At 39.5% G+C, this 24,750-nt stretch overlaps 1 protein-coding gene across 2 annotated transcripts in view; it reads left to right on the top strand.

Annotated features, from left to right (window-relative positions):
• TBC1D12 (TBC1 domain family member 12) overlaps positions 1-24,750 on the top strand; it is a 50,155-nt gene that overhangs the window by 8,511 nt on the left and 16,894 nt on the right. Inside the window, exons 2-3 of one of the 2 annotated variants that reach the window (XM_063132896.1) lie at positions 6,514-6,637; positions 16,727-16,783. In XM_063132896.1, the coding sequence (XP_062988966.1) occupies positions 6,514-6,637; positions 16,727-16,783 (181 nt within the window). The remainder of the gene's footprint in view (positions 1-6,513; positions 6,638-16,726; positions 16,784-24,750) is intronic. The other variant, XM_063132897.1, reaches the window with a different exon arrangement.

Below are 24,750 nucleotides of genomic sequence, written 5' to 3'. Positions count from 1 at the left end.
TCATAGTATAATATGGGAGTATATGGGCTCAGATTTCTGTAAATATCACATTATATATCTGGAAGTTTATGGTTTCTGTGCATTCCTAAAGAGTGAAACAGGCTGTTCCAAGCATAGTAGAGCTACTGTTGATGAGGACTGGGCAGAAGGTAGATCTGGATCCACTGGCAGATCTCTGGATGATTTTCAGTAGATTGGCAAGGTTTGCTAACTCCCACATGTTTAACAATAGCAACACAATTAATTCCCCTTTCCCTTAAATTATATTGCTGAAATGAAAAATCCATTCCTGGAGCTTCATTCAGTTCAAAACAAATTCTTTGATTCTAGGTATATATCTTTTGCATTAGGCTCTGGTTGGTGGCTCTCAGGGTTTTACTATAGAATAAAGCTGATCACGCAAGCCTGACATCTGCTCACTCCTACCTTAAATTATATATTCAACAGTTAGAAAACACACAGTGTTGGCTGCTAATTACCTATATGTGAGTCTTGTATACACTTCAGTGAGCCTGTTCTTTAGCTTATCTAAGGCAAAGCATAGGATATTGAGATTTCTGTGGATTCCACACTACTGTAGAAATCTAGTTTTCACTGAAGTGATAAACTTGTGTTTGGACTGTACCACAGGTAGGGATTTGCATGAGTTGAAATGTTCCTCAATATAAAATAACTCTTTCCACATAGAAAGCTAAGATATCAGAGAAAAGGCTAAGCTGCACTTGCTGACTTTCTGCGTGGAGGGAACTTGTGTGACATACACACACCCCTGTAGTCTGCTCAGATATATTTACCACATCAATGGGCCTGTTCAGAAGACACCTTAATCCATGGTTTTAACCACAGTGAATAAGGCCTTTTGCTTTATTCACCATGGTTAAAGCGTCTCCTGAACGGCCCCAGTGAGAACTAGACCAGGGACCTCTGGGAAACAGTCTAAACTGCAGGGGCCGTAACACTGTAATGTTGAGAATGTAGTTCTGAATCTCCATTTTAGTTCTTTAAGGCTGCAACAGAGCAGCGCAAAGCTGGCTGCAGGTTCAGGTTCTCTACTCCCCCCCCCCCCCCCGAACAGGGATGTGTCCTGCTAATACAGCACAATATAGCTTCTACGCAGGTGCTTGCCAGGGAGAAGTTGCTACTTGCCCAAACAAGTGATTGGCAGGTGATGAGCCAGAATTAAACTTGCAATAGATGAAGCAGAAGCTTCATTAACAGGAATAAAAGCACCCTGAATAACTTTAGCTTTATGAAACCAAGTTCAGAATAGTTTCATTCTAATGTGTAAAAGCTGATTGGTTCAATTAGTGCATGTATCAGACACATTAAAGTACTTGTACAGCTTACCTTTGGAATCAGAATTCAGAGTTCAGTTTAAAGTTATTGCCTGAATTGCTGTTGAATTATTACCTATTGTAAGGAACACACTAAATGCAAATATGACTGACACTAGGGAAAGCATGTGACCAAATTTGACAGATATTTTCAGTCAATCTGTGGAATTTGCCTCCTCCACATGACTTTGTACCCTTTCCCACCAATCCATTACAGCCTTTTCTTTCCCAAAGCGTGCTGTCAAGGCTTTAACCTGCTGCCTTATAATGTCTTTACAATGTTGAAGCAATTCGTGTGGAGGGACTTGGGAGCTCTCTCTCTCTTCCTTTTGGTTTTTTTGGTCAGCTGAAGTAATGAGCCTCATGCTGCCGTGTCATGATCCAGTTTCTGTTCCAGTACTTCAAAGCCTGGCCAAGCAGTGTAGATAGCTCTAGAGCAGTGCTCTATTTTAGAAAGCGCAATAAAGCACCAGGATGGGTGGTCATGCATGCCGTCTTTCATCTTTTCTCCTCCCCCCTCCTCCAACAGCTTTAAAACAACTGAAGTATTGTGGGAATTCATTTGAATACTTGGTTGACAAATGTTCCTGTGTAATAGTGTTTCTTTCTGTAAAGGCCTTCAATTTTGAAATATATATTAAGTGTATCTGTTACAGGATATCTGTAGTTCTGAAAGTTCCCCAAAGACTCAGGCAGTATGTTGGTGCATTTGAAGTGGTAAAAGCAATGAAGATCAGTTTTTCTTCATTCAACATTTCCTGCCTAGTATTAATGCTAGTTAAGTTACTATAAATCACTATGATAATTTAATCAAAATTAAATTATCCAGGATTGCTGGATCCAGTCACTAATTGTCAGAGATAGTTTCGGCACTGCCGTGGGGCCATATGGTTTTTAGCTAAGATTTAATTATGGTAGAACTAGTCTGGAAGGCTTTGGGCCTATTCAGTCTGTGAAATGTCAGAATCTGTGTGAATTGATCTTTCAGTGTTGGGGAGTTGCCCTACTCCCCGCGGTCACCTACTTGCCCTGGCCTTGACATGGAAGCTGTCTGTGAGAACCTGACAGAGGAGGGGTGGGAGTTTGCAGAAGGATCGCCCAGATTGAAGCATCATCTTGGTGGGCTGAGCAGCGCTTCTCTGTTTGGACAGGGGTGTTGCTGAAAGGCCCAAAGCTCCTGGTCTGGAGGAGGCCTGCGCCTCCTTTTCAAGCCAATGCAAAGGTGAGGAGCTTTTGCTAGGAATATCTTGTCTGCAATAGCTGAAACCCCTCCCTGTTTGGAACTCTCATCGTCTCGGCTTCTGAAAACACACTACATTTGGACTCTCCTAACTGAAACTTTGCATTGTGAAGGTCTTGCCATGAAAAGTATTGTGGGGCTTTTCATAGGCCTAAACAAGATCCAGGGAAGGGTAAACCCACAGACACAAGGAGTTCCATGCCACCGCTTTTGTACGGGCAACTCCTCGCTGCATGAGTCTAGGCAGAGGGAAGTTCAAGAGTCATAGATCAAACCAGTTTGCTGGTACACTGAGCTGACGACAAACAAACACACAATCCACAGCAAACGAGAATTCAAGTCTATGAAAAGCCTCACAGTACTTTTCATTGCAAGGCTTTAACAATCCAAAGTTCCAATTAGAAACACAGCCCATGTGCAGAGTGCCTCCAAAGGCTCAGATGGTGACAAATCCAAACAGAGAGGCCTTTGGGCAATGCAGACAAGATGTTCCTAGCAAAGGCTGCTCGCCATTGCACAGTATAAAAATGTAATAAATAAATAAAAGGGAAGGCGTGACTGCAACACACCTCCTCCAGACCCCTGAGAGACAAGGGCATTTGGTCTTTTAGCAAGGCCCCTGTCCAAACAGGGCGTCAATGCTCAGCCCTCCGGCGTCAAGCGAGTTTCTCCCTCCGCCCCTCTATCCATTTTTGGATATTTGCAGGGAAGGGATGTGCATGTGGCGCCCCACCCAGGAATGGGATGCGCACGTCCCAGGGAACATGGAGGCGCTGTGATTGCCCCATGTGGCACTGGTTCCCATGAGAATCTCCCTTTGTGAGAAGTCACCCCACCATTGGAACAGGAGGAGGAGAGTGCAGAGCCAGGTACTGACAGTGGGGGACCTGGCATAGAGGGGGATTCTCATGGAAACAAGCGCTGCTATTTAGTGGTAAGAACAGAGAGAGGGCTGGAAGTGGACAGTAGTCAACCCTGTGCTAGTAGTCAACTCCATGGATGACTATTTAGGGGGGGGGGTACCTGTAAATTTGGCATTATTAAGTTCCTCTCGGCATGTGAAGAATAAAAGCAGAAGTTGGAATGAAAGAGAAAATCCAAGACTTGGAAATAATTCCAAGTCTCAAGCTCAGAAATAACTCCAAGTCCTAAAGTCTAAAAGCATAAAGAGATTCATAGTTACCCAAATCTTTGGGTCTGTTAATCCAAAAGTCAGAGGTGAAGTCGAAGAGAAGAAAAAGTAAAATAAAAAATATCTGCCTTGCAGCCTTTGCTACCTGTGCTTTTATACACTTGTTCTGGCCAAAGGTGGGGGTCCCAGTGAGTGATGAGACCGCCATCTTCCAATCACAAATGGCATGAATAAGTGATTAGACCACCCATTCACCAATTAGAAGTTAGGTGTCCCGTCCCCCTCAAATCTCACGTGTTATACCCACGGGGTTCAGAAAACATGGCTGCCATATGGGTGTATTATCTTGATTGGCGTATTTCTGTCTAGCACATCTTCTTTGAACTCACTTTCCTCTTCGGACATATTTGGTCATATCTGCCCATACACCTCCTCTCAAGTGTCACGTTTGCTCAGTATTATGACTTTCCATGCCTACTTTGAGTGAGGACATTCTCTTATCAGCAGGTGCACACCACGAGATGTCAAAACAGTTTTTTCCTCCTAGTGGATGTCTGAGCATGCTCAATTCTCATTCAGCTTGCTCACACATTCTCCCGGCACACTGGCCTTGAATGTGCTCTGAGAAGCCGCTTGTAAAGTCCACTGTGTTCCCCCCACCACCACTTTCTTCAAAGATAGTCCTGCAAGTCTTACCCTGTTTCCCCGAAAGTAAGACATCCCCTGAAAATAAGACCTACTTCCAGTTTTGCCTCTCGCTGTAATATAAGGCATCCCCCCGAAAATAAGCCCTTTTTTTTTGGTTCAACAATAAATGTGTACCGTATTCTTCTTCATGGAAAAATAAGACATCCCCTGAAAATAAGACCTAGCGCATCTTTGGGAGCAAAAATTAATATAAGACACTGTCTTATTTTCGGGGAAACAGGATAGCTAGAGTCTTAGTTAATGGTATAAAATCAATTAGCATAGAATCAAACTTCAAGGTCCATGGCTCAGGGTCTGGAATATACCTCTGGGGGTCTTTCAGATATGAGTCTGGGGTCTTCTTGAAAATCTCCCCAAAACCCTCACTCAAGCCATTCCACCATTCCAGATCAAATTGTCCATATTTAGTCTGAAGTAGACTTCTTTATGTAGCATAATTTAACCCTTTTAGCACCAGATTAACAGTACCCAAGATGACATGATAATTGTAATCCGTGGAGTTGACTATTAGCATAGGGTTGACTATTGTGTTGTCTGAACACGGCCTATGTGAGTGGCTGAGATCTCTTCCTGTCATTGTCTAGAGCTTTTGGGGAGGGGCAAATTTCATGGTTTTATTTTGCTGGTTTCTCCCTCATGGTTGTTTATTATTCATCTTCCCACAGAACTGGAGTGTGTGTGTTGACTTTCCCCCTAGAGAATATGGAAGGATCAGCTGCTTTGGAGGCAAAATGGATATCTTTCTTCTATGAGGGCTGGGATTCTATATGCATTACGCAATATTTTCCAACCAAAGGAAAATAGAGTATGAAACATCCCTGTGTACTCTGTCAAGAAGGAAATTGAGTTTAAAGATAGAACTTGCAGATCAGCTATGCAAGTAACTATCTGGTCTAGGGGGAACATTTGCCTCCCCCTGTTCCACTTGTTTCTGTCGCAACTACTATTAGCCTTTTTGTTGCTACTTCTTCAATGCAAAGTGTGCCACACACAGCATTCACAGCATTGTTTCGTGCTAAACACGGAGCAGTACTATGAAGGCTGTGTGTGCTTGTAAGTAATCATTATAGAGCTTTCACTACTAAGAGTGCCACATGCATAGCCTTCACAAAGCAGAGCAGCACTGTGATATTTGCATGTGTTGCTTTTTGTGTTTACTGACTCAGCAGTACAAAAAAAGTGTATATGCAGCTTCCATAGTATTCATGTAGTCAGGACAGCAGTGTGGAAGCTGCCTACACAGAACAGACTCTCTTTCTGTTAAATGTCTGTCTGTTCAACAGCATGTGAAAAGCCTTCATATTGCTGCCCAGGAGTATGGGCAGATGGAGTTTGTCTTGGATGCTCTGCAGGGGATGACTGTTGCTGCTCACCACAGAAGAATGGCAAACTGCACAGCTTGCATAAATACTTCCATGCAAGCCACGTAACCGACTGCAGGTACAGAATCACATACATTGATTACACAAGCGCAGTTTTATGCGATTTCAGAAGCAACATGTTGATACTAGTGTTAATATTTTCACAACATTAGATTACTTGTTCTCCCTGGAACTTTTTTCCCCTCCTCTGAACTGTGTATGGATTTAGTGTGTGCACATCTGAACCTTTTAGAAACTGCTATTAAATTTCAGGAGCCGGTGCTACATGGGACCAAAAAGTATTTCATATTTCTCGACGCCCAAGCAGCCTGCCACTTGTGATTGTGTGTGTGTTTTCCTAGCCCTTCCTTTCTCTGTGTATATGTATACCATGAAGCAAGAAGAAAAATAGCCTGAGAGTGTTTTTGACGAGGGGTGGTCTTTGCTTGTGTTCAGTGATACTTCAATGTGTGGTGTCTGAGACAAAACATAAGGCTTTGGTGGAATTTAATGTCTGATCTAGGTGTGTTAAACTGATCTTTTTTAAGAAGATAACTTCTCTCACCAAAGTACTAAAACTGGAAAATAAGCATTTTTAGAACGAATGGATGAAATTTCAGTAAGATGCTGTCAGATTAGAAATCTTAAACTAGCATGTAATGTTTGCTTCTAGGGAGAGCACTCTGTATTTTAGTAGTATGGCAAATTCATCTAATTTTTTTTAAAAAATTCTTACAGGAACTTCTTTACCAAAAAGACAAAGGAACTCAAACCTGCTGTCCACAGTGCTCCTGGCTGGAAGTTGTTTGGAAAAGTCCCACCAAAAGAGAACCTACAGAAAGATTCCAAAATAATTCAACAGGTGAATATATGTATATATATTTATATATACTATGGTATTCAGCTTATCTCACCTTATTCTTGAAATTTCATAAAGCAGATTTCTTTAAGGTAGATGAGGTGATTAAAGTAAATTGTTCTTATTTATCCTGTTTTTCAACCCCAAAGAGATCCCAGACTGACTAACAACAAGTAAATCAAACTATAGTTGGAAGCTATAATAAGTAATAGATTTGGCTAAGTTACTGGAAAAACAAATAAAATTCTAACTATGCTATAGCATGGCAAGTGCGATGTGGTAGCCACTTGCAGTTAAACAGTATAATCAGAACTCTAAAAAGCCTATAGTCTACAAAGATGAATAATAAGAATATGGCAGTGGTAAGAACATTTAATTTGTGTAAGGTGAGACATAGGATCATGTGGCAGTGTCCAGATTATGGCTTTAATTTAAATTGAATTTTATAGGCTAGTTCACACATGCCTCTACATCAATAGATTTTTCTTTACTTTGTTGCTATACAGTTAATGCTTTTCAATTAACTTAGTACAGATTTACCTCTTTTCAAGCATCATGTGAGAGGTGATGTGAAAGCTCTAACAAGATTCATTGGACAGTATTCAAGCCTGCCAGCAGGAACCACCACTAGTGTACCGGGAGCTAGCAGTTCTAAAAGCAACCCAAATGGGGCAAGTCACTGGAGCTCGCAAAAGAAATCTCTGTTGATCTGTCCCGATCTGGAACCAAATGTTTCTGGGATTGTATTTTAAACTGCTAGCTTCCTGTTGTCTGAGCCATGGGTCCCCCTTGCACAACAACAGATCTAGCAGGAGTGCACCAGCAGTATTGGATACTGCCCCTTGTTTTATATCTAAACAGAGCCTTGATACAGTCTAAAACAGTAATCCAAAATTTTGATCATGAACCTCGCATGTCTTTTGCACAGCAGAATTATATTGCTTTAGAGACAAGTCAAATTGGCCTGCCATGTCTAAAACTTTCTGGTTGTACAGACTCATAGTTACTGGATAAAATAGTGTTTCTTGCTGAGAATTTATTTCCAGTATTTCTATGCTTCCTTTCAGGAAAAGCCCTTCCAAGTTGACCGGAAATGTCCATTGTGTGTGTTTGGTAATCAGTTCATAATTTGGAAATGATCACATTGTAGAACGCAGGTAGTTTATGTATGAAATGTATATGCCATACTTCAGTGGGAAATTGTTATTCCCAGGGCAGCTTACAAAGAATATGATTACAAATATTCCCAAACAATTAAACTAATAAAACAGCACACTACAGCTTAAAACCCCCAATCAATAAAAACTTTATAGCAGATTAACTGTGAACTTAACTCATGGAAAAGAAATACAGAATCGCCCATATCAACTAGAATCCACGAGAGCCATCCTATATTTCACAAGGTTCTTAAAGCCTGTGATGACTTGCTTATCCCTGGGTCCAGAAAGAAGCCAATATGACATTGTCACTTATAATGCTAAATCTTAGAGAAATTCCACGCAGTTCATTCTTACAAACATAAAAGTAGCTTTTAATGTTGTGTGTGTTAGATGATCATGATTCCGTTTTGAATAATGGTGTAAGGAAGGAATATTTCGACAAGAAAATCCGTTTCATTAGTAAAAATGAATATATGCCAATTGCAAATACAATATTAGGCAAGATTGGCAGTTTCAAAGTTGTAATTAATATGTTTCAGGTGATTGTCCTTCGTGAGTATGTGAGAGAAGACCTATATGTCATTGAATTACATATATGTCTCAGGGTCTTATGGAACTAATACATAGTGACATCAAAACTGAAGGTACCGCAACAACCTTAGTGGAAGAGAGTTGAACTCTGTTAAAATAGATGGGTGGTTGTCAGCATATCATGGACATTTGGTAAAATTAATTAGTGTCAACAGTTTTCAATATCTTTGTTTTTTCCCTTAAATTTAAACAATGTAAGGGAAGTACATTCTATTGTCTTTATTTATTTTTAGGTATTTCAATAATATAACTTTTAAATCACATTAAGTGTGCTTTAATTTCCCCCCTCAAATATTTCAGATAAGATACTTGTGGTGCAGTGAGTCAAAATATTAGCTTTGTTTGCTAAATACTAGTAAAATAAACATGCTAAATTATATCTGATGCAAACTAGAAATGTTCCTATGCTAATGTTGCTATGCAAATTAAATCTTGTACTGTTAATTGAACTGCTGTTTCCTTTATAGGTGTCAAAAACACATGATCTGACACACTTGTAATTGATGGGAAAGTTGCTGAATAACTTCAAAGCAATCGCACTATAATCCTGCCTTTATTTCAGATCAGGTTAAAATATGTCCCATGAATAATGCTGAATATCAATTGATGAACTAGTTCTGAGAAGCTTGTCATAGTAGATATATCTCACATGAATAACTGTTGAGATGTGGAGTTCAGCCATTGTTCTAAACTGATATTTCTACTTAAAGCTGCCTTTGAATAACTAATCTCAATATTTATTGTAAAGCAATATCACAATTTTTGGTGTTTGCAGTCATGGATGCATCATGGATCGGGATGCCTGACTTCTACTGCTCCCCTAATTACATGGAGCAATGGATAGCATCTTCTAATAGGGATAAATCAAATGTACCTGGAAACAATGTTAGCTTTTTAGACAGTGTATTGTGTGTATTTTTTGAAGGGAAAAGTAATCCATTATCGTGTTTTAGCAAGAACTCTCTTACCTTTGCTTGCAGTTGCTGCTTAAGTAATGGAGAGAGAATGAAATTTATGCTTTTTATTTACTTTTGGGGACACATAGAGATGGGTCAGTTCTGTAGTTGCCAATCAGAGTCCTTTTAAAGAGGTTTTATCATATTATCTTCCATAAAACACCAAAGCAAAACTAACTGTTGAATTGGTCTGTCTGTTAGGTTGGTAACAGTTGAATATGCTAGTTGTTCTATATCACTAGATTACTAAAAACAATTGACAACATTCATTTGTGGTAAGGCTGAGTTCCTTCTTGAATGTTAGTTTAAATATTGAGCCATATTTCCTTGATCAAGTTTCTTGTAGTTGCTTTTGACATCATAACCTCATTTTTCATAGTCTGGTCTCATTTTTCTCTGATTTAACAAGTTTATTATAGTTATGAGTATAACCTTGCTTTTGAAACAACTAATAAGCAAAACCCACATCTAGAAAATCTGTTTACAGTGGTTACCATGACATCAGCTTAAATACATTGTGTTATTATTCCAGATATTGAAGTTAGCTTGCTGTTATGCACCTATAAAAATAGATATATTTAGCAGTGATAGATTTTTGGATCCAGATCATCCCTGCCTGGCCTTGGAATTATCTTGCTGGTGGGAATGGAGGTGATTTTCACTGATTTCCCCTTCCTGCTGTTCCGTCTGAGAATGTGCTTCAGAATGTTTGTGGGGCCCCTCCAGAACAGCAAAGGGCTGTAATAAGTGGACTCTGCAAAAATTGCCTTCCCTCCCATTTGCCATTGGGAGCCTTCACTGGAGCTCACTCCCTTTGCAGAAAGGCAAATTTGGATACAACCCTTTGCTACCAGGATTTTAAACCTTTGGATCACTACATGTAATCTTTATACTGACTGTCATTTATACAGTGGTAAAAAGCAGCAGCAGCAACATTCTTATGTAATGTAAATAAGGGCAGTGTTTGGACAACACTTCCGTGTGAATTCCACACACACCCGTCCTCCTCACCAAATGGTGGCGCTGGTACCTGCTTACTGTATCAGGATACCGCCATTCTGTGGGGAGGGAAGAGGCAGAGTGGAGGAGAGAGCTGAAAGATGCGGTACGCCTGGTGCCCTAGCAAAAAGTGCCACCACCATGCCTCCCTAGAAAATGGATCCATTTGCCTATAGAAGAAGGCGACGGCCTCAGGGGATGGATCCATTTTGCAGTGAGGCGCACCACTTGTTGCTAGGGCAATGAGCACATTGCATCTATTGCTGATGCCGCCATTGCTCTAGGAAGAAAGGGGCGGCAGGTGGATCGGTCCTTGGAGGAAAAGTGATCTATCCACCACTTCTTCCTTTCAGCAAGGCCTGACCAATTTGCAGCAGGACAGACTCAGTAAGGATGCCCTGTTGTAGGTTGCTGTAGCCATGCTGAAAGGAGGAAGGGTATATCTCGTGGTTTGACAATACATGTCAAGGTGTGGGAGACATTCTTCACCCCCTGTCCTGTGAAGCATTTGGAGATCAGCACAAGGGGATGGAACGAGCTCGGGCTCTCCCTGAGAGAATGAGGTAAGTTCTTTCCATTCCTTCGAGCTGATATCCACATGGATCTTGGGGCGGGGGTGGGTGTGCGAAAGGATGTGTATGTCCCCAGGAACACATGGGGAGCCCCCAATCGCTCCGCCCCACCAGAGGATGGGATTATCAGCTGCTGCCAAAGTGCTTCCCGAGAGGGGATTATTTCCCATGCTGATAGAGGCGTGCTGGGCAAGAGTGCCCAGGGTTTCTGCCACTCTTGCCTGGTGACCCTGTAGACATGGGAAAAACTCCATGGAGCCCACCATATGGCGCGCAATGCAACAGTTGTGCAGGAACTCTCCTCTGCACAGCGTTGATATTCTGTGTGGAGTGTTTTCCAGCTGTTGCATGGCGATGACACATTTCTCAGTGGTGGTGTAAAAACTCCACTGCGGAGTTCTAAACCCACCATTGACTAATGTGATTGAACTGAGCCAAGAATTGCAGTATATAGTCATTAAACAGCAACTTGAGCATTAAAAAAAGTCTTTTATGTATTGTCCTTTTTGTGCTGGTTCTAATTATCTTCAGACATGAGTGTTACAGCTTCTGAATGCATGATTTAAAGTGTCATGATTTAAAGTGTTCAAGAAGACAGGGAACTCAAATTTTGCATATGGAGGTAGAGAAATTGCTCTTGTCCAACTTTTTGTCTTTCAGCATGGACTTATTTAGCCATCCAAAGTTTCTGGGGAAGGGGCTTGTGGCTGCATTCAGCTGTTATCTAAACATAGTTTGTTTAGGAAGTAGTGACTCAAAAAGCAAGAATCCTCTGTGGAATATGTATGATTTCCTGGTAGAGCGGTTATCAATGGAGAGAAAAAGCAACAGCAGTTTGTTATTGACTAAGTGTATGGCTTTGAGTATATTTAAGGAAACAAATCTAAAGTATTCTGCTTTTTACTTTAAAATGCGATCCATCACTTCTTTGTACTTGGTTTCATGTACAAATTGAACTATAATTGAGTTCATGTTTCCCCCCCTCTGATCTAAGTATTGAGGTGTTAGAGTACATTCTGGAGAGCTTCTTACTAGCACTTTTCCCTTTTGGGTGGGAGTTAGTGTAGTCCCTAAAATCAGCAATTCTACTTCCTCTTTTTTTTTTTTTTTAAAAAAAATCTACTTGGCTGTTTTTCTCTCAACAGTTATTTATTTTTCTTAATGTACTGGCAATTTCTCTATGTGCATATGGAGTTTGAGTTTCTTTGGCAATCTCTAGCTGTTTGTCAAACTTCTTTAATATTGTGAAACCAGTTTAAAAGCAGCTGAATAGTATTAGTCATGCGAACATGGGACAGAAGAAATTTGGATGTCCAGCGGGGCTTTGAGCTTGAAATCCTTGAATAGCAGTCCTCCTTATTACATGGCAAACTACTTCTGGAACTGGGTGACTTTTAAAATTAATGTGATAGGGGTGCAATGTAAAAAGTTAAAAGTACCTCTACCCAAACTCTGGGATGTGTCTAAAATAGTTCAGCAATGGTGAAGGTAACTGACATCTTCCAGTTACATTGTTTTGAACATTAAAATTGATCCTGTGACTTAGCGTTCTGTAACTCCTTTTTTTTTTTTTTTTTAATTTAAATATAAACATAGATAAACATTTCCAAAATATAACTGAAACTAACACAATAAGAAAAAAAATACATCAAATATCTGCTGCATACATATTGAATAATTGTTGAGTACAAATATCAAAAATTATTACATATGCCTTATCACACTACAACATCTTCATTCTTAACATAAATGTGCACCCCCCACCTCGGGATCATTCTTGAGTCCAAAATCTAATCATTTCTTCTGCTGGTGGTTTCCCACTTCCCTTAGTAAACACAAACACTAGGAACTGTTTCCAGATTCCTTCGAACTCATTTATTTTAGTTACGCCTTTTCTCCACTTAATATTGCATGTCAGTTTATCATTAATGGCTATGTCCCATACTTCTTTGTACCATTCTTCAATAGAATATTCCCCTTGAATCTTCCAGTTCCTAGCTATCATCAATCGTGCTGCAACCAACAAACTCGATATCAGCTCTATAGTTCCTTTTCCACACTTTATATCTTCAAATAGTGACAGCAATGCTATTTTTGGTGTTTGTTCTATTTTCATTCCCACTATTTCTTCAATTTCTGAAAACACCATCTTCCATAATCTTTGTACATATTTGCATTGCCACCACATATGTAAATACGTTCCTTTTTCCCCACATCCTCTCCAACAATTTGCTGAATGTTGATCACTTATCTTATTCAATCTAACCGGGGTTAGGTACCACCTCCATAAAATTTTAAAATAATTCTCCTTTATTCTTACTGATAAACTTCTCAACACTCTTTGTTTCCATAGTCCCTCCCAGCTCTGTCGCCCTATTTGTATCTTCAAATCTGATTCCCAAATCATTTTCTCTGTATTCTCTCTAAACTCCTTCTCTAACAATATTTTATATATTTCACTCATTAATCCTTTTGAAACTATACTACTTCCTTTTCCTTTCTCCTTACTTACTACTAATTCTTCAAACCTCGTCATCTTTCTGCACATTCTATTATCTTTAATCCACTTTTTATTCCATTGTTCTAATTGACCATATTCTAGCCAAGATAGCTTCTTCTCCTTTAACAAATTTTCCATATCTTCTCTTGTTTTAATATCTCTTACCCAATCCTTTAATTTTATTTTATTTTTCTCTTTTAATATTTTACATAATCTACCCTTTAGATCCTCTGGGAAATTCTTTAACATTATTATCGGTGCTAAGGGAGAGTTGCTCGGAAGCAGCTTCCCTTTAAATTTACTCCAAATTTCCCATTGAGTCCTCAGGAGTGGATTATCTATACTTCCAACCCACTTTCTTCCTCCATCTTTAAAAAAAACATTCTCCAGATTCATCTCTACCTTACTTATGATTTTTTCTTCCATCCAATATAAATCTCCTACTCCCATAATTGCTTCTACAACATGTCTTAATCTATTTGCTACGTAGTATAATTTTATGTTTGGGAGACCCATTCCCCCCTTTTTTTGGCTTAGGTACCAATTATTTTTATTCACTCTTGCTCTCTTTTCTCCATTACAATATTTATTAATAATATTTTGCCAACTTTTTATCTCGGTTTCTGATATTTTTTTATAGGTAACATCTGTAACTCCTGTTACTCATAAATAAGTGAGGCTATTACCTGCAAACACATTTACTCAAATGTAGGGGAGATGTTTCTTCCCACAGAAAGGGGTTTCCAAGGGCTATGGGAAAAGGCAGATAGATAATATTCATAAGTGGACTTTGGCTATTAAGATTCCTGGTACTTTGGTTAATTTTTTTAGGTTCAACTGATATTCTGGGAGAATGTCTCACTAGACCTCAAGGACAAATAGAGCAAAATATCAATTGGTGGGCTCTGCAATGCCTATTCTGTCCTTTCTTTGGAGTGTATCTGGTGGATTGCCAGCAGTGTTCTGGTTGGTATTGGCTGTCTGCGGTAGGAAGCCCTTTCCTAGGCTTGAAACACTGTCTACTTGCATATTTAAATTATATATTGTTTTAACTTGGTTTATGTTTTTAGCTGTGTATATTTATTGTTTTATACTGTATGCTTTTATTTGTACGCTGCCCTGAGATCTTATTGATATCGGGCGGGATATAAATGTTTTAAATAAATAAATAAATAAATATGGCCAGTCACCTCATTGTAAGGTTGGTGTGGGTTATATCAATTTGTTAACAGTATTTCTTTGTGTTTTCTATCATCCACATGATAATACAGGGATTAGTTAATTTGTGCAGGTTGCTTCACTTGTGACCAAACTCTTTTGCATTTGTGCCAATTATTTCAGGATATTGGGCCCTGATGGCAGTGCCATTGATGCATCTTTGCTGAAATATAAATACTTAAACAACAACAAAACACTAACGTTATACTAAATTTGAATTTAAACGTGTAGTTTATTTCCTGTTGAATTTCTTCCCTAGTTGCATCTCATGGAACCTACTTTAGCTATCTAAAATGTGTGTAAAGTAAATATCTCATTAAAGCATTTAACTTGTTAATATAATTATGTAGAACTTCAAACTGAACTTCAGTCATAAATACCAGAGGGCAGAATCCAAAGCTGCCCATCTGCTAGTGGAGCTGGCCCCTGATTCTGGTCCGTGTGTGGCCAGCCCCACCAATTCTGTTCTGTTTGCAGAATGACAATTTAGCGCTTCTGAGGGCAAGCCTTGAAACAAGCAGAAATACTTGTTTCTGGAATGGGGCTGGTTGGCGGAGCTGCCTTGTGTAAGCCTCATTGACCTGCCCCCTCCCGGAAATGAGTGGTTCTGCTCATTTCAGGTTGCCCCAGAAGTAAGGGCAGTGTTGGATTCTGCCGAGAGAAATTCCAAATTTGTTTTTACACATGTAAACATTTTAGAGCAGACCTTTACATTCAGGAAGATCTGAAAACAATTGATTAGGAATGATTTGACTCTGAAAACCTGAATGGATGGTGACATCTTTCCATAATGATTGCTATCTTGCGCATATATATTGTTGACATATTGAACAGCTTGCTTCTTCAACTCAAAGAGTTGAAGAAGCAAGAGCTTTTGAATAGTAGCTTTTGACATAGGAAGTACAGGTGTTTGTTTTTAACAGCTGTTAAATATGTATTTATTGTAGAATATTTATATACCACTTCCCATTTTTTAAAACCCTGAAGAGGTTTATAAAACAATACATCATAATAAAAAGCACACAACATTTAGAGTAGGCTCATTGCCATGTTGCTGCTAGATGGAACCCTGCAGAATGTGGCATGAACAGCAAGGCCTCCCTGAAGGTTGTAGTGGTCTTAACGGGTCTATATAGGGGGAGATGATCTTTCAGGTAAACTGGTCCTAAGTTGTTTAGGGCTTTATATGTCAATAATAATACCTTGAACCTGGTTTGGTAGCAAATTGGCAGTCAGTGCAGCTCTTTCAGCACAGGTGTTACATGTGCATGGCAGGGCACTATATTCAACTGCCTCGTTTTGCATTAGTTGCATCTTCTGAACCAGCTTCAAGGACAGCCTTAAATAGAGAACATTACAGTAATTCAGCCTTACCAATGCATGGATCACAGTGGTTAAGCTAACCCTATCCAAGTTTGAATGTAACTGCTAAACATTGGCAAAGATCACTTATGCATTTATTTATTTATTTATTACATTTTTATACCGCCCAATAGCCGAAGCTCTCTGGGCGGTTTAATAGTTTAGGCTATGTTAGCTTTCAGATTTTAGAATGTAAATGATAGAATTTAGGATGAAAGATTAAGCTATGTGCAAGCAGAAGCAAAATCGATGAAATAATTAAGGATAATACCTAGGTCTGGAAAACTTTCAGATTCCAAAGCACAGATATATATATATAAAATGCAAAGTCCATTAAACTAGACATATGAGTCTTTTTCACCAGCTTGTGCATTAAAGTTCATGCATACATCTTCTCTAGGCATGCATTCTCCCTAGCATAAAGTCTTTAAAATACAAGTGAATTTCTAAAATATTAGGGTGGGGGGAATCTCAACTGTTACCTTTCTTTTTGCTTAATTTGCTTTCTAACTGTAGTTTTAGAATTTGGGCTGCTGTATAACATAATTTGGTTTTGTGGGGGTGGATATAGGCTAACCTTAATTCACATCTGAATTGTGTACCAGCATGCTTGAAAAAGCAAGACAGTGCTACATATAAACTATAAAAGAGAATCTAAAATCTGCATGAATATTGCTGTATATTAATGACTGTCAAATGTTTCTCTAAGGATTTACTTCTGTTTTTCTCATTAGGATGAAAGTTCTGGCAGTGTTGCATCAGTATCTACACTCAATCTATTAAACACAGGGGTATGGAATTTAATATTTTTCTATCACATTCTATGCCATGCATGGGATCTTCTTAGCAATCATTGAAATAGATGGCACATCACATAATTGTAGCATGAGTTAACAATACTAACTCATCAAGTCATTGAATACCATTATTGAAAAGCAAGTTTTACTCATTGCCCTTGTTCAGTTTGAACTATTGATATGGATTGCCTTGTTACATTTTTTAAAAAAATATATTTGGATTTACTGTTGTAGTCAAATGAAATATAATTTAACTTAGCATCCATTTGTTTTCTTAGTATCTAAGACCTTAACAGTACACATATTTTCAGTGGCTTCACTGTCTTTGTCTGCTTTGTGAATTCAGATAAATTTAATGCAGTTTCCAAATCTCCAGGTGGTAAATGAAATTAGCCTGGTGAAGGGAAATCGTGATGAGGTTTGGCTTAGCAATGGCTGTAATTACATATTCTAGTATAAGGAGAACCTTCAAAAGCCGAGAGTACGTGCTTCCTTGACCAGCTGGTCAAGAAAGCACCTATTATAGATGTTATTTCATCCTGATGCAGCATTTTCCCACTGTTTTAAAACCATCTGATGTCTGTCTCTGCCACTTGCAATGCCATATTGTTTAAGCCAGGGGTGTTGAAGATCGAGCCCAGGGGTCAAATCTGCCCATGCCCCTGGGTTTCCAATCTAGCCCTCTAGGGTTCCTCAGATGGTCCTTCCTCCACATCACCAGCTAGTTCCTGCTTTTTCTCCATGCCTTGCTGATGGTTTGGTGTTTTTCTAGCTTTTGCCAGGTTTTTTTCCATACTAAAAGATTCAAATCGCTTAGTTACTGGCAGTAAAAGCTTTAAGCCAGAATATGCTGGTATTTTCACCCACTCCCTTTTGCCTTTGGCCCTGTTCCTTAACATCAGCCCCAAGCACCACTGGAATGTAGCCACCTAGAGCTTCTCTGAAATTGAATTCAGCCTCTGGCTGAAAGAAGTTCAGCACTCCTGACTTAAAAGAAAATGCAGAGTGCAGTAACTTAGTAAGTTTAAATGTTCATAAAATCAATTATTATGTTAGTTATCTAGAGATAGCAAGTCTTGTGTTGTTTTATAGATAACTATTAAAGTTATAAAACACAGATCTAAAGTATAGATGTAAGCTGCTTAGTATAATATTGTTTGTAGGAAATTTATACCCCATCGTTCTGTTGTAGTCACAACACTCAGGTGACTATATATCAATGCTTATTAACTAGTCTTTTAAATAAAGCCGACTCAAGGTATTGGTGCATACTCCCAATTTAGTCTTAGACCTGGTTTGCATGTAATGATCACCCATGGGTTTAAAAATCAATGGGTTGTCATGTACAAGTAAGAGAGAATGGGCATGCTGCCTGCTTTAACTCAGCAACCCATGATTTGTTGTTGGTTAACTGTTGGGTTGTTTAGCCCTAAACAACCCAGCAGTCTGGGTTCAGACATCATGCTCAGCAACCTACAAAGTTGCTGAGTAAAAGCTGGGCTTGTGCATAACAGTCGCATCAGTTTTTAAACCAATGGGTTGTCTTACATGCGAATAACACCTTCGAATATATTTGAGAAGCTGCTTTTCAGGACACCTCATATAATGTATTATTTAGGATTTGTTTCCTCCTAAACCATTTTATGCTCCCAGCTTCTGACTATGAAGTTACTGATAGTGGCTTTGAATAGAGAGTAGTACTGGGTAAGAATAATTGGCATTTGAATTGAGTAATATAAGGTAGGAGTCTCACTGTTCCTTCATTTTCACCTTGCTAGACTCCTGCTAGTAACAGAATTAAGTACATGCTGGGTTAATATTGGAGTATGTTGGCAGATCTGATATCTTACAAAAGTTCAGCTTGTTAGTTATTACCTTTTTCTCCCTGTTTATCTTCTTTATATTGAGCTTGTTTTTCTGCCTTGCAAATATTTGCTTGGCTTTGTCTTCGTTTTTTGCCTTATTAAGGCCTTAGGTGAGAGTTTACCCCTCCCCCCCCCATGCAATTCCAAGATGATAAACCTGGCTAGCAAGCATGGAAAAACCAAGGGTAAAATTTAATTAATTTGGGAGGGGGTGTTGTTCTGTTGTTATTTTGGATGAGGGTGGCATTCAGTTGCAATGCTTTAGGATCTTAACATTTTGATCTCTTGGAACATTGAGAGCATTGAAATTATATTGTTTCTTCAGAGAAAGTGAAAAATGTTGATAGTTTGACTTCTGCTAACTAGACTTTAATTATCTTCGACTTCCCTTTCTTGAGGTAATTGTATGTTACCATATCCATGGCAATTCAGTCACTGCTTTTTCTAATCCATGTAAACATATAAAGCTTGCTTTTTAATATCCAGTGTGCCAGCAATTCCTCTCTCTGATGCAAATTCCTGAACTTATAGAAATAAGGAGCTAATCTTTGGGTTTGGAGTTCTCAGTTGTTACAGCCAGGTAGAATTGCCCTTCTGATTGCTGTCTCAGGAATAATGAAATACTCCTGATTTTGGTATCTTGAATATAACATGTAGTGCAGTGGTTCCTAAACTTTTTTGGGTAACCGCCCCCTTGGTTCCACAAACTCATGCCCAGTGCCCCCTACCCTACACTATAAAAACATTATTCAGTATAGCGGTTTTCAATGACCCACGTAGGAAGATAATAACAATAAAATTCAAAACAGTAACAATTAATTGAATATTTATACAAAATCCAATTAAACATAATTGAGAAACTTGATCCAGTGATACCATCTTTTCAAAGTCTGATAGTCATTTAGCAAGAATATTAGATATCACATTTAGTAGCTAGGGTAGAGTACCTCACTATTCTGTAAATTCTTAATGCTTGATGAAATGATACCAGTTTCCCTATGTCTGTTTTAAAGTCACTTAACATGAGTCTTAAATCACCATGTTTAGTAATCTGGAATCGATTTCTTTGCTTGGAGAGAAGTAGGCAGACCACACTAAAACCACATTCCACCAAATATGATGTTGGAAATGCAACCAGGAGCTTCTGAACCACTTTCCATAGTGCAGGATAGCTATCAGAAATTTCCTTCTGTAACCAAAATTCTTGGTATGGAAAAGACCACCTTGAGCGGCCCCCTGCTGCCTCTTTCCCTCTTAACGCCCCCCTATGCAATCCCACCGACCACTTTGGGAACCACTGATGTAGTGGATTGAGTACTCCATATCTAAATCCATATTGTTTGTTTCTCATCTCCCAATTTACATGTGTTCCTATTTCTTAGGGTAGGATGTTACAACGAATGGCCTGTGATGTAGGGAATGGTACAGTATCTGTGCCAGAGATACATTTTTGTTCAGACTTTTTATATCACAAAGATTTTTCTTCATTCTGTGTTTCCCTCACTTATCTTGGGCTATCCACTATGAATGATAACATAGATTTATTGGAGAAGTGAAGCTGTTGATGAGGCCAGGCAGAGTTAGGAAATTGTCCAGTTGCCTAGGCATTTACAAGGGTCTGCTGAATTTAAGTGCCTAAAATTTACTAAGTGCATATAAAGATTAAAAAACAAGGCAGCCCATGTAATCTAATATAGATATAACACAAGAGGAAAAGCTATGGGGAGGGAAGGCTATGTAGAACTATCAGATGTTTAAGTTCCAATGAACAAAAACTTCCAACTCAAGTAGGTCTGATTTGAATTAGGATACTTCTACATGCTTCTTAACTGAACATTTACTGAACATTAACTGAACAGCTCCACACTTTATACACTAATTGTGTTTCCCCCCAGTAAATAAGTAAAGTTTGGAAGACCGGCATGTCAACTTAAAATATCTGTATCATAGGTGTGAGGAGATTCAGCATATTTGTCTGATGTGGTTCATGAATGTTACATCTTCCTTTCTCTGTGGCATACCTGGGCCTTGTTTGGAAATTCCTCTTCAGGAATCTGCTGGCTTCCCAGTCCTAAAAGGCCAAGGAATCTCCCCCTCAGTATCTTTCAGAGCATGGCGGCTGACCCTTAGGGAATCTGCTCTACTTATCAGAGAAGTGTATCTGACATGACCTTCTCTTCATTCTGACAACAATGTTTCCAAAAGGGGACCACATGGTGAATTTCACTTAATTTATTATTATTTAACTTGTAACCACCAGTTATTCAAAAAAAAATTAGGCCAGCTCACAAACTCTCTTCATAAACTATTGTGAAGAAAAGTAAAAGTTGTTATGTATAGGTACATATGTAGTTTTAGCACATAAACCCACCTGTAACTTCTGAAATGTGTTAAGCAAAACTAAAAGCTTGCTTAAAAGGAGCACTGTTCAGCCATGCAGCGCTTTGTAAAAGTCATTACGCTTGGGCTTGAAGTGAGCTCATTTGGGCAGGCAGAACCCTAATGTTGGCTCACTTGCTTCTGAAAGGACGTTTCTGTGTCCTTTAGCACATATAGAATGAGCAGGCCTCTTCAGCCAGTTGTAATGGACCAGAAGGAATAATTTAAGGCAGCCTTCCTCAACTTGGTGTCCTCCAAATGTGATGGACTACAATTCCCATGATACCATCCCACTACAGAGGACACCAGATTGGGGAAGGCTGCCCTAAGGGATGCCTAAAGGTGGGAATAGTCGATCTCTTGCCATGTATGAATGTCATATTTATGAAAGAAACTCACTTTCGCCTGCCTAACATTTCTCCCACACTTCATATAATGTCAAATAAGATTCAGCAACCAGAAAACCAGTCTGCCATCAGTCTGGAGGTGTCTATAGTTTTCCTTTTGGTTTATGAATTTCATGAACAATATTTAGTATTTCCTTGGCTGGTGTTATAGTTATGAGAAATCACGAGGCAACGATATTAGCTTAAAGCTTTACGTTGTCTAAAATATATACTGCTACTCAATTACAGAGCATTCAAACAAGGTTGCTTTCAGTTTGTCACATGTACCACAGGACAAACAAAGGGTTTAGTGTTCAGAGTTTTGCATCTCTCTCTTGCACTTTTTGCATTCTTGTACTGACACAGGGAAACAATATCCAAAATGGCATTCTTAATTGATTTTCTGTCTTGTAGACATTAGCAATTGTCAAGAAATTGCTGTGTGTATACAGTACCTGTCTTTGCCTTGTTTAAATTAATATGAAAGAGATGCTTCAAGGCTGTCTATGTCTAGTCAGTGATTGCATTGTGCAAGCACAGAATTTTGTACTTTTTGCAGATTTCAATAGCCTCACACATTTCAAAATTTATTTTTAAAAAGCATCTTCTAGTCCTTGTGACCATGAAGATAAGCTTGGAAATATGGGCAGTGCCTAGTAAAAATATATAAAAAAGAGATGGGGCTCAGCAGGACTTTTAATGGTGATGGGGTGAGGCTTTATTTTGTTGCAGAGATCTCTACCCCCATCTATGATTAGCAGATACGTTTAAGCAGAATAAGCAAATTGAATTTCTGCAGGTTGAATTGAATTACAGTGGCAAAAGCTTTTTTCCGAACAACATTATCCCTGACTACAGCTAATAAACCTGACAAGCTTCTAACTCTAATTATTCACTGGCACTATTTTCATTTCTCTCACATCTCGTTGCCCAATTTGAGTAAAAATGTATTGATTGCTTCAAACATTCTCTGAATGAGGTTTCATATCCTCTTCATTTGATTTTTATGAAAAATGTCTGAGCATCTGTTTTACTTTTCCCGGGCCAGGTGGATTGATATTCCTTTTAATAGGTCTGTAAAACAAATTTTAAATTTCAGTCCAGAGTTGCTTGCCTTGCAGTTCTTGGATTATTGTTAACAAAGTACTGAAATTCCAAATATAGATTTGAGATGTAACAATCTTATGTGGATTTCAGTCAAAATGTATTTGAACTCAATCTCGGGTGACACAATAGTCGACCCTGTGCTAATAATCAACTCAATGGATGACTATTTTCATGTCTTGGGTGCCCCCCTAAAAAAGTCATTCGTGGAGTTGATCATTAGCTCAGGGTTGACTATTGCCCATCTCCAAAACCCTCTCTGTCCTCCCCGTTGTATAGCAACGCTGATTTCTATGAGAATTTTCCTTTGTGCTGGGTACCCCCTGGCACCTCGCTCTCCTCCTCTTGTTCAACGGTGGGGTGACCCGGCACGAAAAGGGATTCTCATGGGAACCAACGCCGCCGTTATCCTTGACAGCATCATGCAAGTGTCTCCCTCCGCCATGCCGGGCTAGCCATTTGGAAATGGGGTTGGGGGGGGATACACTCGTCTGATGTGCTCGCCACCTTCTTTCGCCATTTGTTGTTATGGCAATGGCCATGGCAGCATGGGATCACTCTGCCCTGCTGGCTGTGCCATTTGTTGCTATGGCAATGACTGTGGCGAAAGATGCTGTCTTTGACAGCGTCTTCCGCCATGGCCGTGGCCATAGCAACAAGGAGGTGGCAGAGTGATCCCATCTTCTGACAGGAGATGGGATCCCTTCGCCTCCTTTTGATATGGCGAAAGCGGGGGGAGACGCTGTCAGAGAGACTCTCCTGACAGCGTTCTCTCTGCCCTTGCCATAGGAACAAATGGTGAAGGAGGCGTTGCGGATGGTATCCCTCCACAATGCCTCCTTTGCCATTTGTTCCTATGGCGAGGACAGTGTCCCCCGCCCTTGGCATAGCAACAAACCGTGAACAGTGGATGGGATACAGTAGGATGCTCTTCTCCTGTGCCACATCCCCCTGCATCGCAAAGCGCTAGGGACCGGGGACGCCAGGAACTCCTGGCGCTCTCATGCAGCGGCAGAAGTTCTAGCATCCCCTGTCCCCAGCACTTTGTCAACGGAGTGTGCCACATGACACAATAATCAACAGTTGTGCAGATGGTCAACTCTGCACACCGTTGATTATTTGCATTCGTCATTTCACAGAAATAACGTGGTGTGTTTTCTCCCCGGAAGACAACACAATAGTCAACAATGGACTATATAGCCTACTGTGGATTATTTAATCAACCATTGACTATTGTGTTGTCCAAACCCAGTCATTAGATTCTACATAAGTGAGGTTTGGCTATTTGGTGTAGCTGAAATACATAAATTATGTTCCTGAATATTAGTTGTAACTGAAAAATTGTAAGTGCATTTGCCATAAATAGAATTAATCTAGCATCAAAAATATGGAAGAGATAGTAACAAAAACATTTGCAGTATGGTTCATAATGTGGGCTCATTCATTTATGCCATAACTGTCCCATGAGTCTTCTCTAAAGCAATAGTAATGCTGTTGTATCTTGAGGCCAAATCACTGCTGCACTGTCTCTATATTACTGTCATTACGGGTCTGCTTAGTGAAGGACATACAGTGATGACAAGTTTTTACAATATGTTCTTCACCAAGACAGACCACGCAAAGTGAGTGTCCATCTGTGGGAGGAAGATTGCTCCCACACGTCACACACTTTCTAAACGGTGCCTTAACGGCCATACGCCCTTAGGCGATCTGCGACCAGCGTTCGCAAAATAACTGAATGGAAAGTAAACGCAAAAGAAAAGAAAGATATAGCAAGAGAAAAGTAAGAAAGAATAAATTTTTCCTCAGAATATTTTGTCAAAAGACAGAAGACCCTTTGTGCGAGTACTGCCACAATGGTGGTCGACGAAGAACTGACGGTTGGGCAGGAACCTGCAACACATGTGCAGTAGCATTGGGGGAGGGGTTCCCGCCCCCAGAAGTTTTCCTCAGCTGTATAAGTACCCGATGTGAGGCTCCGCGCAAGCGTAGAGCCCATATCTGTGATGCATAGAGACCACGAAGAAGAACCTCTGTTCCTGCTATTGGTCAAATAACTGATAAATTTCATGCCACAATGATAGTCTATGAACGTTTATATTAAATGAAGTGGTCTTTTTGTTCCAGGATCAACATGTAATATTCTTTGCTTGAGAGAGAGAGAGAGAGAGAGAGAGAGAGAGAGAGAGAGAGAGAGAGAAAGCCACAGACTTTCTTTCCAACGCAC

The sequence above is a fragment of the Elgaria multicarinata genome, chromosome 8, assembly GCF_023053635.1.
Source record: "Elgaria multicarinata webbii isolate HBS135686 ecotype San Diego chromosome 8, rElgMul1.1.pri, whole genome shotgun sequence".
In the NCBI taxonomy this organism is placed as follows: Eukaryota; Metazoa; Chordata; class Lepidosauria; order Squamata; family Anguidae; genus Elgaria; species Elgaria multicarinata.
Note: the sequence above shows the minus strand (reverse complement) of the source record. Positions and strands in the feature narration are given on the sequence as shown.